This window comes from Rhinolophus sinicus, linkage group LG03 (genome assembly GCF_036562045.2).
Source record: "Rhinolophus sinicus isolate RSC01 linkage group LG03, ASM3656204v1, whole genome shotgun sequence".
Taxonomy (NCBI): Eukaryota; Metazoa; Chordata; class Mammalia; order Chiroptera; family Rhinolophidae; genus Rhinolophus; species Rhinolophus sinicus.
The window spans coordinates 27,210,234-27,229,208 of NC_133753.1; the positions used below are offsets into that span (position 1 = coordinate 27,210,234).

Here is an 18,975-nt window from a genome sequence, read left to right on the forward strand (position 1 = left end):
GTGTTATAGTAGATCTTGAAAGTTCTCATCACAAGGAAAAAAATTGTAACTATGTGATGTGATGGATGTTAACTAAATTTACTGTAGTAATCATTTCACAATATATACACATATCAAATCATGTTGTAGACATTAATTTTACACAATGTTATATGTCATTTTAATTTGTAAAACAGTGTTACTTGATATAGATATTGTAAAACTTGTTACTTTAGGAGGTAGATTCACCTTTGAGGTGTCAAGTTCTAGTTGTATTGGATGTGCATTGTTTTTGTTTTTTTTCATTAAATTTGTTGGGATAATATAGGTTAATAACAGGTAAATTTCAGGTGTACAACTTTGTAATAGGACATCTGTATACTCTATTGTGTACTTGCCACCCAAACTGTAGTTTCCTCCCATCACCATATATTGGACCCCTTTACCCTCTTCTTCCTCCTCCCACTCCTCGGCCCCTCTGATAACCACCATTCTGTTGTCTGTATCTATGAGTTTTGATTTTTTCTTTTCGTTTAGTTTGTTTGCTCGTTTGTTGCTTTTTGTTTTATATCTCACATATGTGTAATCCTTTTCCATCTGACTATTTCATTTACCGTATTTCCCCAAAAATAAGACCGGGTCTGATATTAATTTTTGCTCCAAAAGGCACATTTCCAGGAGGTGTCTTATTTTTTCATGTACAACAATCTACATTTATTCAAATACAGTCATGTCATCTTCTTCTGAAACATCGTCATAACGTATTAAATGTGTCCGTCTGGCTGACTATCATAACCCGGGCTTATTTTCGGGGTAGGTCTTATTTTGGGGGAAACATAGTAGCATAATACTCTTAAGATCCATTCACATTGTTGCAAATGGCAATGTTTAATACTTTTTTATGGATAAGTAGTATTCTATTGTATATATGAACCACATCTTCTTTATCCAATCATCCATGGAGGGATGCATTGTATTTTGATTTATAGAAACTTTACATGTAGAATGATATTTGACATTTTTTTAACCAGTGACAGACAACAGATATTACTCAAGCACTTAAAACAAAGCAAAACATACACATGGACAGGCCCTGCAGGGCCATCTCAAGGTCCTCAATAAATGCTTATTTGAATGATTGAACAAATGAGTGGCTGAATATATGCTCATCTGAAAAGGGTAACAGATTACTAGCTATAGCATTACCTAGAATATATGTATATTATTTAATCCATTATTAACTACTAGCTGAGTATAGGGCTTTATTGGAGTCAGATCCAGTAAGGTGATGTTTTAAGTAGTTAAAAGATAGGGAAAGGTCCAGGCTTTTAGAATAGTGCCCTTGGCATCCAGCATATGACGGAAAATGGGAGAAATAATTCACTTAACTAACCTGGATGCTGTATGAGTTCTGAAATATCAAAAGGAGATGAATAAAGAGAGTGGCAATGCCAAATTTTGCATACCTCATATACATTTTTAAATAAACTTTATGGCCCTATATGGTTTCTTCTCTGCACACAGATTAGTTAAACACATAACAAAAAGCATAAGTCAAACAATCAAAAATAAAGTACAAAAGCATCACAACACTAAAGGAGATCCTATTTATAAACCATAGCAACCCTGTTTATAAGCCCATCCTTCTAACCCAAAATTTATCTGGCATTCTACAAATGCTCCACTCTTTCTCATAAGTCTACATTATTTTCTCCCAGCACTCTCAACTTTGCAGACTGACTTCACTTCTCACGTTAAGTTCTCCCACCTTTCTTGCTGCTCCAGTCCTTAGGTTTGCAAGGTGTCTTCTTAGAGAGACTGGAGTGAGGGAAGACTGGAAAAATAGGGATAAGGGAAAGAATTAGCAGTCTTACTTTTATGAACCTTGCCCTGATTATTTCAAAATCTCCGTTGGCTAAGTTTAGGTGATGCTTTTTTGGGGGGTGGGGTGTGACTCATTTATTCAGCCACAGAATCAAAAAGAAAACCCCAAGTTTCAAACTCAAAACAAAATAATCTTCCCACTCTCCTATCTTCATTTTGTTTATATGCTATTTGGAGCAACAATGACTTTATACACTAAAACTATACAGTGATCGTGCTCTGTGATATGCATTAGTTAAAGGCTGCTGGAGCTCCCAGCGAGGAATAATTTGCATTGCCTGTCGAGTAAGGGAGACTTCAAGAAACTGGTGTCCCTGAAGCTGCATTTTGAAAATGTGGAAGTTCATGGAATACTCAGGGAATACTATCTCCTCCAGGGTGGAGTATGGAGTGAATGAGGAAAAATAGCAGAAAAGGCAGGCCAAAGTCATATTACAATGGGCCTTAAATTCCTTGCTAAGAAAGTTGGGAGTGACTATGTAGTACTTGGTAGGTGAGGCTTCTCTGACTCACCCTGACAAATGGCCCTGGGGTGGGGAGGGAGGGGGGGAGAGGGGAGACGTTCCAAGCCATCACAGTAGTTAGACACACATTCATTTGTGTACCCATTCGATTGCCAGCTTCTATAAGGCAGGGATATCTTTTCATCTATGTGTTGCTGGAGCCTTTTGTAATGACCAGTAAAAAGGTGTGCTGGATAGCTTGAGTAAGTGGAAAATCGACATTCATAAATGACTGAAGATTACAGGCCATTTCACAGTAAAAGCATCAGCATTGAAGGTTCCATGATAGCAACACATTGCACTGATAACCATTCAACCTAACCTTGGTGGCGATTTATTTCTAAAAATCTTTATTAAGCTGGTAAACTCTCCATCCATAGAAGCTAGCACCAACCTATTTTTTTCCTTAGCTGATTTTATCGACCGGCTATGTTCCAGGGAATGTTCTAATAAGATGTTGATCAAAACCCAGAACTAGGGAGGTACCGGTTACCATATGACTGGACGACGAGTACAAACACGATTTAAATGCCTAAGTCCCTAGCACAAGCCAGCGGCCGGAACCAAAGCTCCGACACCTGGATTTCTGGGCGGACGCGCGAGTATGTGACGATGGATCGATTGCTTCTGCCTGGCGGAGGCCTATCAGGAGCGGACCAAGCGCAGCGGGGCCAACAAAAAGGAGTCAAGTCTAAGACGTCTTGGTCTACGAGGGCGCTTGAGTCACTGAGCTCCGGAAGGCCAAGTTGCCCGTTTGGCGGGGCGTCCAAACGGGTCTGAGAGTTCAGTCATGTTTACACACGCGTTGACGCGCGCCTTGCGCAAGAACAAGACCCTTCGCTACGGAGTCCCCATGTTGGTGAGTGCATTGAAGAAGAAGTGTGGGGGCGGGATTGCGAAAGGGGTGGGACCTCAAGTTTGGCTGGGTGGAGACTGCGGGGAAACTGTCATGCCTGAGGTGGGGCCTGGGCTAGGAAAGGTCTAGCGATAGGTTGAGAGCCTCCTAGCCTTCTCTGGTTGGTGGTGGTATCTTCACTCCCCTCTGACCTTCCCTGGTGCTTCAGAATTATGTCAGAACCAGATTTTAACCCAAGTCTGGATGGTTTCTAAACTAGCTCCCCCAACCCCCGCCGCTACAGCTTGACAGTGCTCCGGATCATTGGAACTAGGTGTAATTGCTTAATTTAACTGTACAGTTTCGAGCATCTCCATATTTCAGCTTCCTAGTTTGGGAACCAGCTTAATTCTTCCAAGGTTGCTGTTGAGTTAAATAAAACCTTGTGAACTGAGTGTTTGGCACGGCTCCTGCCACATCGTAGCAGCCCTCAAGAGGTCGCTGTATTGTAGTTTATATTTTTAAAGCACTCAGGAAATTCCAAGTTTACTAAGAAACCCGGGACAAAGGCTAGACGATTTTTGAAATGTAACATGTGGGTACTGTGATTGCATAGTCAGAAATTGTCAGATTCAAGAAATATTTTGAAAGTAGAGGTGACAGAACTCAGGGATGGATTAGAGATGTGAGCTATATGAATGAGAGGAGCTAAAGAAGACTCCAAAAAAGTTTGCTTGTGTAATTGTATAAAAGTAATTGACATTTACTGGGATGTGAAAGATTGTTTAGGGGCAGATTGGGGTAGAAAGAGTGTTGGGATAAAAGTCAAGAAGTTTTTCTTATGTTAATTTGTATGTACCTGTTAGACTTTCAAGTGGAGATTTCAAATTGGAAGGCACATCTTTAGTTCACTAGAATATTTCCTGTTGAAATTGTACATTTGGAGGTTGTTGGGTTATAGAAGCTATATTTAAATCCATAGAACTGGATGACATAACCTACGGACTCAGTGTTGGTTGTGAATAGGTAGAAGAGGTATGAAGACTGAATCTTTTGGGGTACTCCAACATTTCAAGGTTGGAAAGGTGAGGAAGAATGAATAGAGGGAAACTGAGCAGGAGTTAGGAAAACCAGACGTGTGTATTTTCATTGAAACTAAGAGATAAGAGTTATTTCCCTTTATAAATAATTCTTATATATTGACATTGCAAGTATTAGCTGCTTGTATATAACAGAAATTTGCCTGATTGGTATTGTCTTTTGATTGTTGTCTTTTGATTTTATGTTGTTTTTAGTTCGTTTATTTGTCAGAATAGATGTTTTAAATTTTTATATGGTCAGATTTGTTGGGTTTTGAAATTCATAGCCTCAAGGTTTTGTTGGTATTCCAACTTCAAAATTATAAAATTTTATAGTGTTTTATATCTTTTTGTATTTACTTATGTGGTAATATTAATGTATTGATATAAAAAAGGAAGGTAGGGATCAAACTTAATGTTTTGCCAAATTGCTAGACTTTTGCAGCTTTAGGATGAGGAATTAAAACCCATTAGATTATTGGAGGAGATGATAAAGCAGCAATGACAGTTTGAGAGCTCCTTTAAGATTTACCACATACTTAAAAGTGTGGCATATTTCATAAGATTCTTTTATCACTTGGTAAGAAAATGAAGAAAAATGCTCTCCAATTGATTTATTTTGTAAAATCATAAAATTGAAAGAATTTTGGTCTTGAAGAAACAACGCCAGAATTTTATTCCTGGCTTTAGCCAGGGTAATTATGGACAAGTCATTTAGTTGGCAGTGCTTATAGTTCCTCATCTATTAAATTGATTTTTTTTCCCTTAGCTCATAGGCCTTTTGTAAGGATCAACTAATATAATGCTTGTGATGATGTTATTTAAACTATAAGGTCAAGTACAAGTATGGGGTACTGATTTTGGTATTTGGTAATGTGCTAAAATGTTTCCCAGTTTCAGTATATACTGCATCTACTCTGAAAGATGAATGGTAACTAACCAGGAAAAATAATCTATAGAATTTTGTATAATCTGTCACTGTTGGCATTTAGATAAGTAATCTATAGATAGACTGAATTCTGCCCTTCTATTTTGTTTAATTGTTTCCTTTCTTTGTTTCAGTTGTTGATTGTTGGAGGTTCTTTTGGTCTTCGTGAGTTTTCACAAATCCGTTATGATGCTGTGAAGATTAAAGTAAGAACTGTACTTGGAGTTTGACGTGTGTGTATTCTGGTTTAGAGATGTGTATATTCAATATGCTAAGCAGTCTGAGTTTTGTCTTGCTTTTCATAGCTGATACATGATCTTTGGGCTCTTTTTTATTCTTTGGAATAGCATTAAAGATCACATGGAAATGTATCATGAAATGTAAATAATTTAGTAATCTTTCTCCTAATTCACTAGAAAATTTGTAATATTGTTAGCTTTCTGCCACAACATATGCCCTGGTGTAATTGTTTAAAGAACATGGGACTGCAATTTCAGTCCATTTTATTACTTCCATTATAAATTAGCTATTTCATATTAATCCCAGTAATTTTATAAATTACATTATCTTTAGTAACTAGTACTACAAGAAAGAAAAATTATTTTTCATTATAAATAGTGATACCTATCTTTTTATAGGTATCTTTTTCATAGGTATGCCTTTGTGGTGGGACTATACTGATATCTGTCTATCTATCTATCTATCTATCTATCTATCTATCTATCTATCTATCTATCTATCTTTATTTTACAGGTGAGTAAACTTTCTCATCCTGGATCTGTGGTCATAAATCCCATGGCTATTTAGGGGTAGAGCCAGTACTCTCACCCTCTGTGATTACACAATTACTGTCAAATTCAGGCCAGGTGTACGTAAAAATTCTGGTTCATTCATAAGTATGTAGTTTTTGTTTGTGGAACACATTTGATATTGGAGATTTTTTCCCAAGTAACATATGTATTTCATTAGCAGACCTCAGTAAAATGTGTGGTAAAGAGTATTAAAGGCCTATTCAATTTTCTCAGTTAATTTTATAGTTTAAGAGAAACACCAACTCCAGCTAGTCTTAAAGACAGTAGGTATTAGAATAAAAATTACATTTAAAAAGAATATGTAGTTTCTGTGAGGGAATAAAGCAATTATCAACTGAGTTTAAAAGTTTCTGTTAGCATCCCAATTATTTCATTAAGAAATTATTTCCCTTTTGCTTTAAGATGAAAATTATAATAATCTGACTTGTGGAAGAGGGGTGACATGTACATATTTAAAAAATAATTGAATATTTGTTATGTTTATTGTGGTAGATCCTACAGATAAAGATTTAAGAAACTGGTTCTTATAGAGTTTGTAACATAATCAAGGCTGGAAGACATGTAATATAAATATGTACCAAACACATAATATAACAATGCCCAATAAAGTGCTATATTAGAATTTTGCATAAAACATTACAAGAACTTCAAGGAGAGGCATACAGTTTAGACTTGGAAGAGGGGTATCTGAGAAGCTTTGCGAGAGTTATCAAACTTTGAATTCAGGCCTTAAGAATGAGTAAGAACTAAATGGTGGAAATGATTAATATTCTAGAGGGAGTATATACTAGGAGTATGAGGCATATGGTCAGATTTTCATTTTAGAAATGTCCCTCTGGCAACAGAGTACCGGGTGGATGGGGATTGGCAGAGCAATGTAGGAGGGAAGAGATTGGAGGTGAAGAGACCTTTTAGGATGCTTTCTCAGTAATACAGATAAACAGTAATGGAATGTGAAATAAAACATTTGCAGTGAAGACAGAGAAAAATAAATGGGTTCCATAAAAATTTTTAGCAGTAAATTGATAGTATTTGATGACTAATGTGATGTATATTATATAAAAATATGAATAAATCTCAGATGACTCAAGGTTTGGGTTTTGAGGACTGGATAAATGGTGGTGGTAATCACTTAGTTAAGAAGAAACAATCAGGGACATTGGGATAACAGGATAAGTCTAGAAGATGGGTTTAAAATAAGAGAACGAAGTTAGGCACTAAGTTTAGAGAATGAGGTTGATTGAAGTTGAGATGACAAGGTCAGTTAAAATCAAGAGACCAAGGTTGAGAGTTATGGTTGGTCAAGGTCTGTGGAAGGAGGCTGAGAAGACAAAGTTCAGGTGAAAAGGGTCAGAGGGCAGGACCTACTGAGACAGAGGTCCAATTTGGTTGATGTTGAGAAGTCAAACTCAGGTGAAGTCAACAGTCAGTGTTTGGGTGAGGTTGAATTCAAACAGGCTAGAGAAGATGAAGTGGACTAAATCTGAGACGGATTGAGAGGTTAAGATTGGTTGAGGTTGGCAGGGGTTATAAGGCTTGAGAAATTGGGATCTAGGGGGAGTTAAGAGAGCAAAATTTCTGAGGTCAAGGGGGTGGGGGTCAGGACGGATTGAGAGGACAAATTTGGTCGAGAAGGAGCAGGAGAGGGTAAATTCAGTTGAGAAGTTTTGAGAAGGATGGAGAAAGATGGTATTGATTCAGAGTGACCAGCCATCTTAGTTTGCCTGGAACTGTCCTCATTTTTAGGACTGAAAATCCAGCATCCCAGGACACACAAATTCCTGCTTTTCAGTCATGTGTACAGAAGGTTGAAAAGAAAGTACAGAAACTGTGAGGTGGGCTAAGAAAATAAACTGAAAGGAATAGTTTTCAATTTTAGTGTGAAATAGCTATGACATAGTTTGTCTGCCATCCTTACTGGCCATTGCTCTTTTTTCTCCTAATGCTGACAACCGTGGTTCCACAATAATAGGTCATCCATTGTTGCATCACCCCAAGTAACATGATGTAAATGTGCAGTGAAGTGTGTTGTGATCTGGAGCATTACCAGTCTTTTTTTGGTTTTGCTTGTCTGTTGTACTTTGCAAGGAAATAGTGCTAGTTTAATTTTTAACATTGTAAATACTCATATTGTGACCAGGTTTTCTAAGATTCAGATAATGGAAATGAGAACAATTACAGTACCAATGTCAGTATGATCCAGACATCACTGAAAAAGAAAGCTAAATAACTGTGTTTATTTTAATGATAGATGGAAGGACACATACAACTGGATTAGGCAGTTAAATAACCAAAACAGATCATACTACAAAATATGTGAAAAAGAACTTGAGATTGGGCATGGTGGAGACAGGGATGTGAAAACACAAATGAAGACTGTATCTCACGGGTCCAGGATGAGAGAGGCAAGTACTTGTAAATCCATCCAGTTTACTTGTCTCCCCTCAAAACATCAACACTCAGTTGAAAATAGCAGTTGCTGAGTGACTTTGTGTATATCACACAAATGAGAACATGCATTTTCATACTATGTCCTTGATTGCTCTATGAAACTGAGCACAGTTACGTTTTTCTGATCTAGAGGTTAAAACTGAAATAATCCTGTGGGCAAACAATAGGGATAATTTCGGTAACACAGCTATATCGACCCCTTACAATATGGAGCTGATTCTACTAAGTCTTACCAAGGATCGTGCTTTCTATAGTGTATCAAGTGATGAATTAAATCATGGCAACAAAAATGTTCATCTTAGCTCTTTAAGTACTCTCATGTGAAAATGGAGTTTCAAATTGTCTTCTTATTTCTTTGAAGATTTCAATAAAACTGTGAAAATATAAATAAATTGTTACTCTCTTGTCAGATGTGGCTTTTGCCCAATTTCTCTCTGCTTCCTTTATGGAATTCCAATCGAGATGTATATTATGAACCATGTCCAACATTTCCATTATGCTTTTTTTTTTATTATTATTGGGGAAGGGGAACAGGACTTTATTGGGGAACAGTGTGTACTTCCAGGCCTTTTTTCCAAGTCAAGTTGTTGTCCTTTCAATCTTAGTTGTGGAGGGTGCCGTTCAGCTTCAAGTTGTTGTCCTTTCAGTCTTAGTTGTGGAGGGCGCAGCTCAGCTCCAGGTCCAGTTGCCGTTTCTAGTTGCAGGGGGCACAGCCCACCATCCCTTGTGGGAGTCGAACTGGCAACCTTGTCGTTAAGAGTGTGCGCTCTAACCAACTGAGCCATCCGGCTGCCCCTCTTTTTTGTTTTTAAGAGAAGCATTCTATTTATTAGTATTTTAATAATGTTTCTATATAATATAATTTAGGGTGGTGGATAATAGCATGGCAAGATTCAGAACCAAGTTCTGCCTCTTAGCAAGTTATTCACACTCCCAGTGTCCTATTATTCTTAGTTGTGATCATAATAATAATACTTATCTCATAGGTTTTTGTGAGGATTCAAAAGGTCAAAATGCCTGGCACATAACAAGTGCTCAGTAAATAATAGCTGCTGTTAGTGGTGGTGGTGATGATGGTGGTACTGTGTTAGTTATCATTATGCAATTAGACGATGGATGGTGGAGGTTTTGCCATGTGTTTGTAATCTACCATACCATCCCAGCCATCCTCTGTATAACTTTTTATTTTTTTTTACAGAAATTAAATTTTTTTTTAATCTGTTGGTTTTGCTTTTTTTTTTTGAGTAGTTTTTTTGTTTTGTGTTTTTGTGTGTATGTTTTTTAACAGGACTTTATTGGGGAACAGTGTGTACTTCCAGGCCTTTTTTTCCAAGTCAAGTTGTTGTCCTTTCAGTCTTAGTTGTGGAGGGCACAGCTCAGCTCCAGGTCCAGGTGCCGTTTTCTAGTTGCAGGAGGCACAGCCCACCATTCCTTGCGGGAGCTGAACCGGCAACCTTGTAGTTGAGAGGACGCATTCCAACCAACTGAGCCATTCGGGAGGCAGCTCAGCTCAAGGTGCCATGTTCAATCATAGTTGCAGGGGGCAGAGCCCACCATCCCTTGTGGGACTCGAGGAATTGAACTTACAGCCTTGTGGTTGAGAGCCCACTGGCCCACGTGGGAATCGAATCGGCAGCCTTCTGTGTTAGGAGCATGGAGCTCTAACCGCCTGAGCCACCGGGCCGGCCCTGTATAACTTTTTAAAATGACAATTAAATCCAACAGACTTATGTAAGGTTCCTCTTTATTTTTTGCAGATCGATCCTGAATTAGAAGAAAAACTGAAAATGAATAAAGTGTCATTGGAATCAGAGTACGAGGTACAGTATGTAAATATAGTCTCTCTTTTGTTACACTCTTCCTAGTCAGTGACTGGTTCTGTCTTCCTTAAGATAAACTTAAATTATTAAAAGTGCAGAAAAAAAATTTTACCTTAAACAAATGGTGTTGGAACAACTGTGTAGTCATTTGAAATCAATATGGAGAAGTTCAAAAACTCAACAACAAGTTGATCAGTAGGAACATGGGCAAAGCATGTAAAGAGTTCAAAGGAAGGGAAATAAATATCTTTCTTAAACATATGAAGAGATGTTCAACTTATAAGAATGTTACTTAAAATTATAATGAGCTGTCATTTCTCACTCATCTGAATAGCAAAAATCAAAGAGTTTAATAAATAGCACATTGTATTATAGAATGTGGTGAGAGAGGATGTTCTGTATCTCTTTTAGTTTGTTCATTTTTTGGCTATGTATTATTTTTTTCTGTTTCTTTGTATGTTTGGTCATTTTTGATTGAGAGGTGGATATTGTGAATAATACATTGAAGAGATTTGAACTTTTAGTAGGCTGTTCAATTACTGGCTGATCATTTTGAACTTGATTTTGTACTTTATAAGGAGGAACTGTGGACAAGCTTTGGAGTTTCCTCAGCCCCTCTTTGTGCATTTCATTCTCCAAATCATCTCCCCAAAGGATCTTGTCAGAGCTTGGTTTTAAGCTTTCTTGGCTTAGTCTCAAGTAGGTCCTATTCTTGGCATAATCATTACTCTTCAAGAGCAGCCTTCTTGGTGTCCCAGCTGGATGTTAAGGTAGCAAGTAGGTGTTAAGTCCACTCTGATAGGACTGAAAATCCTCAGCACTTGTTGACTCTGTTCCACACTCAGTTCTAAAGCAGTTGGCTGATACTGAGTAAGCCGTAAGTGGTCTTGCCCAGCACATGGACAGCCTAGTCTTCAGAGACTCTGCCTGGTTTGCAGAATTCTACAGGGAATCTTTCTGTCACCAAAGATCTCTGAAGACTGGACCATTTTTACATGAAGTTGTTCTGCCAACTTCGCATCCTATCTGAGAATTATTCTGTTTTTTTTCTCTTTGAATTAAAGTTTATTGGGGCGACAATTGTTAGTAAAGTTACATAGATTTCAGGTGTACAATTCTGGACTACATTATCTATAGCTCACATTGTGTGTTCACTACCCAAGTCAGTTCTCCTTCCATCACCATATATTAGACCCCGTTTACCCTCTTCTAGAGCCTGGCTCTCCCCTCCCCCCTTACCCTTTGGTAACCCCTAAACTATTGTCTATGTCTATGAGTTTTTGTTCTTTCAGTTGTTTGTCTTGTTCTTTTGTTGTCTCTGTCTTATATACCACATATCAGTGAAATAATACGGTTCTCTACTTTTTCAGCCTGACTTATTTCGCTCAGCATTACACTCTCAAGATCCATCCATGTTGTCACAAATGGTCCTATTTCATCTTTTCTTACCGCCGAATAGTATTCCATTGTGTATATATACCACAACTTCTTTATCCATTCATCTATCGAAGGACATTTTGGTTGTTTCCATGTCTTGGCCACCGTAAACAAGCTGCAATGAATATTGGAGCACACGTGTTTTTATGTATAAGTGTTTTCAGATTTTTTTGGGTAGATACCCAGGAGAGGGATTGCTGGGTCATATGGTAATTCTATTCGTAATTTTTTGAGGAACCTCCACACTGCCTTCCATAACGGCTGCACCAGTCTGCATTCCCACCAACAGTGTATGAGGGTTCCTTTTTCCCCACAGCCTCTCCAACACTTGTTACTGTTTGTCTTGTTGATGATAGCCATCCTAACTGGGGTGAGGTGATATCTCATTGTGGTTTTTATTTGCATTTCTCTGATGATCAGTGACGTTGAGCATTTTTTCATATGTTTATTTGCCATTTGTATGTCCTCTTTGAAGAAATGCCCATTTTTCAATTGGGTTGTTTGATTGTTTTCTTTTTGAGTTGTATGAGTTCCTTGTATATTTTGGATATTAGCCCCTTATCGGAGGACTGTTTGCAAAGATCTCCCATTCAGTTGGTTGCGTCTTTGTTTTGTCGATCATTTCATTTAGTGTGTAGAAGCTTTTAAGTTTGATATAGTCCCATTCATTTATTTTAGCTTTTACTTCCATTGCCTTTGGAGTCAAATTCATAAAATGTTCTTTGAACCCAAGGTCCATAAGTTTAGTACCTATGTTTTCTTCTATGCAGTTTATTGTTTCAGGTCTTATGCTTAAGTCTTTGATCCATTTTGAATTAATTTTGGTACACGGTGACAGATAGCAGTCCAGTTTCATTCTTTTGCACGTGGCTTTCCAATTCTGCCAGCACCATTTATTGAAGAGGCTGTCTTTTCTCCATTGTATGTTTTTTGCTTCTTTGTCAAAAATTATCTGTCCATATTTATGTGGTTTTATTTCTGGGTTCTCAATTCTATTCCATTGGTCTATGTGTCTGTTTTTCTGCCAATACCATGCTGTTTTGATTATTGTAGCCCTGTAGTACAAGCTAACGTCAGGGAGTGTGATACCTCCAGCATTGTTCTTTTTTCTTAAGATTGCTTTGGCTATTCGGGGTCTTTTGTGGTTCCATATAAATGTGATGTTTTTTTTGTTCTATTTCTTTAAAAAAATGCTGTTGTGATTTTGATGGGGATTGCATTAAATCTGTATATTGCTTTGGGTAATACGGCTATTTTAACTATGTTGATTCTTCCAATCCCTGAACACGGAATGTCTTTCCATTTCTTTGTGTCTTCTTCAATTTCTTTTAAAAATGTCTTATAGTTTTCAGCATATAGGTCTTTCAGATCCTTGGTTAAGTTTATTCCTAGGTATTTTAATCTTTTTGTTGCAATTGTTGCAAAAGGAATTTTTTTTTCTTCATTTCTTTTTCTGAGATTTCATTGTTAGTGTATAGGCTTGCAATGGACTTTTGTACGTTGATTTTGTAGCTGGCAACTTTACTGTATTCATTTATTGTTTTTAGTAGCTTTTTGGTAGAGTCTTTAGAGTTTTCTATGTATAGCATCATGTCATCTACAAAGAGTGACAGTTTAACTTCTTCATTCCCAATTTGGATGCCTTTTATTTCTTTCTCTTGCCTGATTGTTCTGGTGAGGACTTCCAACACTGTGTTGAAAAGCAGAGGTGATAGGGGACAGCCCTGTCCTGTTCCTGAACGGAGAGCGAAGGGCTTCAGTTTTTCACTGTTAATTATGAGATTAGCTGAGGGTTTGTCATATATGGCTTTTATTATGTTTAAAGTATTTTCCTTCTATACCTATTTTATTAAGTGTTTTAATAATAAATGGATGTTGTATCTTGTCAAACACTTTTTCTGTATCAATTGATATTAACATATGATTTTGGTCCTTTATTTTGTTTATGTGCTGTATCACTTTGATGGATTTGCATATGTTGAACCATCCTTGTGCCCTGGGATGAACCCCACTTGGTCGTGATGAATAATCTTTTTAATGTATTGTTGCATTCGATTTGCTAGAATTTTGTTTAGGATTTTTACATCTGTATTCATCAGAGATATTGGTCTGTAGTTTTCTTTTTTTGTGTTATCCTCACCAGGTTTTGATACCAGGGTAATGTTGGCTTCATAAAATGAGTTAGGGAGTATTGTCTCTTCTTCAACTTTTTGGAACAGTTTGAGTTGGACAGGTATTAGATTGTCTTTGAAGGTTTGGTAGAGTTCACTAGTGAAGCCATCTGGTCCCGGACTTTTGCTTTTGAGAAGGTTTCGGATGACTGATTCAGTGTCCTTACTCGTGATCGGTCTATTTAGATTTTTCCAATTCTTCATGATTCAGCCTCTTTGTTTCTAAGAACTGTCCATTTCTTCTAGGTTATTGAATTTGGTGGCATATAATCCTTCATAGTATTCTTGGATGATCCTTTTGTATTTCTGTGGCATCCGTGATAACTTCCCCTCTTTTATTTCTGATTTTGCTTATTAGTGTCTTTTCTCTTTTTATCTTAGTGAGTCTAGCCAAGGGTTTGTCAATTTTGTTAATCTTTTCAAAGAACCAGCTCTTTGTCACATTAATTTTTTCTGTTGTCTTTTTGTTCTCTATTTCATTTAGTTCTGCCCTGATTTTTATTATTTCCTTTTTCTGCTAACCTTGGGTTTCATTTGTTGTTCTTTTTCTAGTTTTTTAAGGTGTAACGTGAGGTTATTTATCTGGGATTTTTCTTCTTTCTTGAGATAGGCATGTAATGATATAAATTTACCTCTTAAAACTGCTTTTGCTGCATTCCCAAAATTTTGGTAGGATGTATTTTCATTCTCATTTGTTTCTATGTATCTTGATCTGTCTTACTTCTTCTTTGACTCAGTTGTTCTTTAAAAATATGTTGTTTAATCTTCACGTATTTGTGGTTTTTCCTGCTTTCTTCTTGCAGTTGATATCCAATTTCAAAGCCTGTGATCAAAGAATATGCTTGGTATGATTTTAGTCTTCTTAAATTTGCTGAGGCTAATTTTATGTCCCAATATATGGTCTATCCTTGAGAATGTTCCATGTGCACTAGAAAAAAAATGTATAGTCTGATGTTCTAGGGTGAAGTGCTCTATAAATGTCGGTTATGTCCATTTCATCTAATGTGTCATTTAGGGCTGCTATTTATTTATTTATTTTTTGTTTGGGTGATCTATCCATAGCTGTCAATAATGTATTTAGATCCCCTACTCTAATTGCGTTTTGGTCAATTTCTTCCTTTAGTTCTGTTAGTAGTTGCTTGGTGTATTTCGGTGTTCCCTGATTGGGGGCATAAATATTGATGACTGTTATGTCTTCTTGTTGTCTAACCCCTTTTATCATTATGAAATGTCCATCTTTGTCTCTTGTTACCTTTTTCACCCTGAAGTCTGTTTCATATGATATCAGTATGGCTACACCTGATTTTCTCTGGCTACCATTTGCTTAGAGTGTCAATTTCCACCGTTTCACTTTGAGTCTGCTCTTGTCCTTGTAGCTGAGATGTGTCTCTTAGAGACAGCATATGGTTGAGTTTAGTTTTTTGATCCAATCTGCTACTCTGTGCCTTTTTATTGGTGAGTTCAGTCCATTTACATTTAGGGTGATTATTGAAATGTGAGGATTTCCTGTCAGTCTATCTTTAGTTTTCTGGTAAGGCTGTTTCTCCATTGTTTTTTTGCCTTTTTGTTGTTGTCTATTATTTCTGTGTGGTGTTATTCTATGATGTTTCCCTGTTTCTTCTTTTATTACATTATATATGTCTTTGGATTTTTTTTGAGTCGTTACTATTACATTTATGTAAAAGAAAGTTTTATATTTAGAGTATTCCATTTTCTTCAACATGCTTACTTTCTCCATTCCCATATTCTGGTTCAGGCCTTTACTCTCCCCTCTTTTATGTTTTGGTTGCCACATATTATCCCTATTGATGCTGGTTGAATAACCTCCTTCGGTATTTCTTGTGTTGTGGGTTGTATGTTAGAAAATTCCCTCAGCTTCTGTATGTCTGGAAAAGTCTTTATTCCTCCTTCATATCTAAAGGATATCTTTGCTGGATATATTATTCTTGGCTCATACTTTCTCTCTTTCAATAGTTTGTATATTTGGTTCCACTCTCTCTTGGCTTGTAGAGATTCTGCTGAAAAATCTGATGACAATCTAATGGGCTTTCCTTTGTAGGTTACCGTCTTCTTTTCCCTGGCTGCCTTGAGAATTCTTTCTTTGTCGTTGATATTTGCTAACTTCAATACAATGTGCCTTTAAAAAGGCCTGTTGGGGTTGAGATAATTAGGTATTCTATTTGCTTGGATTCAAGGATCCAGTTCTTTCCACAAGTTTGGGACGTTCTCGTTGAGTATTTGTTTGAATATACTTTCTGTTCCCTACTCTCTTTATTCTCCTTCTGGTATGCCCATTATTATGTTGCTCTTTCTGAGGGAGTCAGAAATTTGTTGTAGAGTTCTTTCATTTATTTTAAGTCTCAAGTCTCTTTCTTCTTCCATCCATGTCATGTCTAGGTTTCTATCTTTGATGTCACTGATTCTTTCCTCCATCTGGTCAACTCTACTACCTAAGCTGGCTATTTCATTCTTCATTTCTTTTTTTGAGTACTTAATCTCCAGAAATTCTATTTGGTTCTTTTTTAAAATTTTAATCTCTTTGGTAAAAATGTTCATTTTGTTCTTTGATTGTGTTTCTGAGTTCATTAATCTGCCTGTCTGTGTTTTCTTGCATCTCATTGAGTTTTTTAAGAACTGCAATCTTGAATTCTCTGTCATTTAAGTCACATATTTCCATATCTTTAAGGTAATTTTCTGGAGACTTTTCATTTTCTTTCTGAGCTGTCTTGTTGCCTTGGTTATCCATGACAGTTAATGATTTATTATTTCTCTTCCTAGACATCTACAGGAGTGGATTCTGCAACAGGTTGATAGAAAGAGATCTTTCTTTTGTTTTCCAGTAGGTGTTGGCAGAATGTTTTATTTTCTCTCCGACTGCAGCCCTTTATTCTCTCTCACACTGTAGTGTTATGTTTTCTCTGAACTATTCCGGCTTCTCACACGATGGGAGGATTCCCTGGAAGGTGGGTTTCTCCTCTGTGAACAGTTCACCTGGGTCATAGTGTGCCCCCTCTGTGGGGGGATGTGGTGAGCTTCTGAAGTTCCAAAGCTCTTCCTGCACCAGATTCAGAGCTGGTGTGTTTCAGCAGCTCTGTTTACTCCTGCAGGGATCTGCCCAGATAGGTGGGGTCAGGGGCGGGGTGAGTTGTGAGAGGTGGCCCAGAGCAATGGCGGTGACCACCACCACAGCCAGTCCTGCTTCCACAGCTCCCTCCCCTTTGCCAAAACTAGTTGGGCTGCAAGTCCGTGTCTACAGACCACAGTTCTCAGAACTGCAAATATTCTGTTCTTTTGATCTGACACTGCTAGTTTTCCACTTCTAGCACTGGGCAGGTGGGGGCAGGGCGAGCTCTGGGAGGGTAGGGAGGGGGCGGCTAATATCAGTGCCCAAGTCTTCCTTCTGTGCGGCAGTGAAGGCTTAAACCACCATTTTCCACCTTCTTCCTCAGTCTTTGCTCTGAGGTCTCTGCTGTGAGCATTGGGTTCAGCTGTGTTATATGCTGTCCCCTCAGCCCTGTGGGCCATAAGCGGAGCCCTAGCAGTCCGAGTTCTTCCCTCACTCGCAGCTGCGGTAGTTCTGGGATGCAGCGAGCTCGGAGCACTGAGCTAGGTCTGCGTCCTGTGACCGAGCAGCCCTGTCTCCGCACTTCTCCCTTCCCTCCTCCCCCGCTCGCAGAATTTGCCCGCCTTTAGGTGATTTCAGTAGTGCGCCTCTTATTCTTGTCTGTCTGCTGCGCAGGGAGTCCTTTGTGGAGTTACTGTTCAATTTGTTGTAAGTTCCAGGGGAGATTTCAAGGGGCTCACCTCTTGCTGCCATTTTTATGATGTCACTTACTATAAGGATTCAAGAATTATTTTTAAATTCTCTTAGGCTTCTCTTTCTTTGTACTCTCAAAAACAGCATGTAGACTCTTTTTTAAAAGAATGGTTTTATTCTGATAGGGGAAAAGATTGACATTAACATCAATAGCAAGCAAGAAAAATTCAAAATCCTAAGAAATATGTCATTTTTTCAATTATTGTGCTTGATATGCAGTTGATTTATTTGCTAAAATTATATTGAGGACCTATTTGATTCTTTCCACTCGCTCATTCATTCATTCATTCATTCATTCAGTGATGTCCTAATCAAAACCTCAGGACTCCTAATCCTAGTATATGTACTAATACATATACTTCAATTTTTGTGGCTCTATAGAAAATAAAAGACTCTGCTTTTGACGATTGGAAGAATATTCGAGGACCGAGGCCTTGGGAAGATCCTCAGCTCCTCCAAGGACGAAATCCAGAATTCCTGAAGACTAAGACAACTTGACTATGCTGATTTCTTTTCTTTCTCTTTTTTTTTTAAAAACAAAATGTTATCAACTGGAATGCCCACTGTATACTGACTCCTCTCCAGTGGAATGAAAATTCCAGACCTGCAGAAGCCTGGATGTGAATAATTTGATAACAGATAATCTTAATAAAAAGTCAAGTACAGGTCTTTATACTTCCTAACTCTCCCATTTGCAGATGAAAGTAACAATGTAGACCACACATATTTTATACCATTCACTAAAAATCTGAACACTGCTACTTAAAGAGTGTCATTTATTCCACTCTCAACTACCCACCCATATTCCTTTTCTACCAGCCATTGGGGCAACATTTTGATACTTCAGTCTGATTCTTAATGACAGTAGTAGGTCTGGATCCAAATTCTCATAGTAACATCAAACAGTGATTTTATGTCACTGTTTTAATTGCCAAAAGTTATAAATCCACCTACCTCATCCCCAATGAAAATCCCTATTTTCAGTGCGTTAGTGTTAGCAAAAAGGAAAGCAAACTAATTATCTAGTGATGATAATTTGTGATAGAGGGGATTCATAAGACTTAGTTATCTGAGGGAGCAATTGGATTTCATAGGGAAAAGAGAAAGAAAAGAAAGACCCTCCACCTAAGCTTTCCTCCTTGTACAAAACTAACTCCAAATGGATCAGATTTAAATGTAAACATAAAACTATAAAACTTTTAGGAAAAAAACAGTCTCTAGGATCTAGTGTATAGTTCTTGATGAATAGTTTGTACCAA

The 18,975-nt window shown here is 37.5% G+C and overlaps 1 protein-coding gene across 3 annotated transcripts; it reads left to right on the top strand.

Moving 5' to 3' along the window:
- Positions 1-2,898: 2,898 nt before the first annotated feature.
- Positions 2,899-18,381, top strand: COX16 (cytochrome c oxidase assembly factor COX16). Of its 3 annotated transcripts, none has more exons than XM_019733544.2 (4): positions 2,990-3,225; positions 5,343-5,414; positions 10,229-10,291; positions 18,098-18,381. In XM_019733544.2, the coding sequence occupies exons 1-4, from the start codon at positions 3,157-3,159 to the stop codon at positions 18,212-18,214; spliced, it is 321 nt and encodes a 106-aa protein (XP_019589103.1). In that variant the 5' UTR covers positions 2,990-3,156; the 3' UTR covers positions 18,215-18,381. The 3 variants fall into 3 exon arrangements, with proteins under 3 accessions (XP_019589105.1, XP_019589103.1, XP_019589104.2); XM_019733545.2 differs by lacking the exon at positions 2,990-3,225 and adding an exon at positions 3,540-4,286; XM_019733546.2 differs by lacking the exon at positions 5,343-5,414 and having other exon boundaries at positions 2,899-3,225.
- Positions 18,382-18,975: the final 594 nt, after the last annotated feature.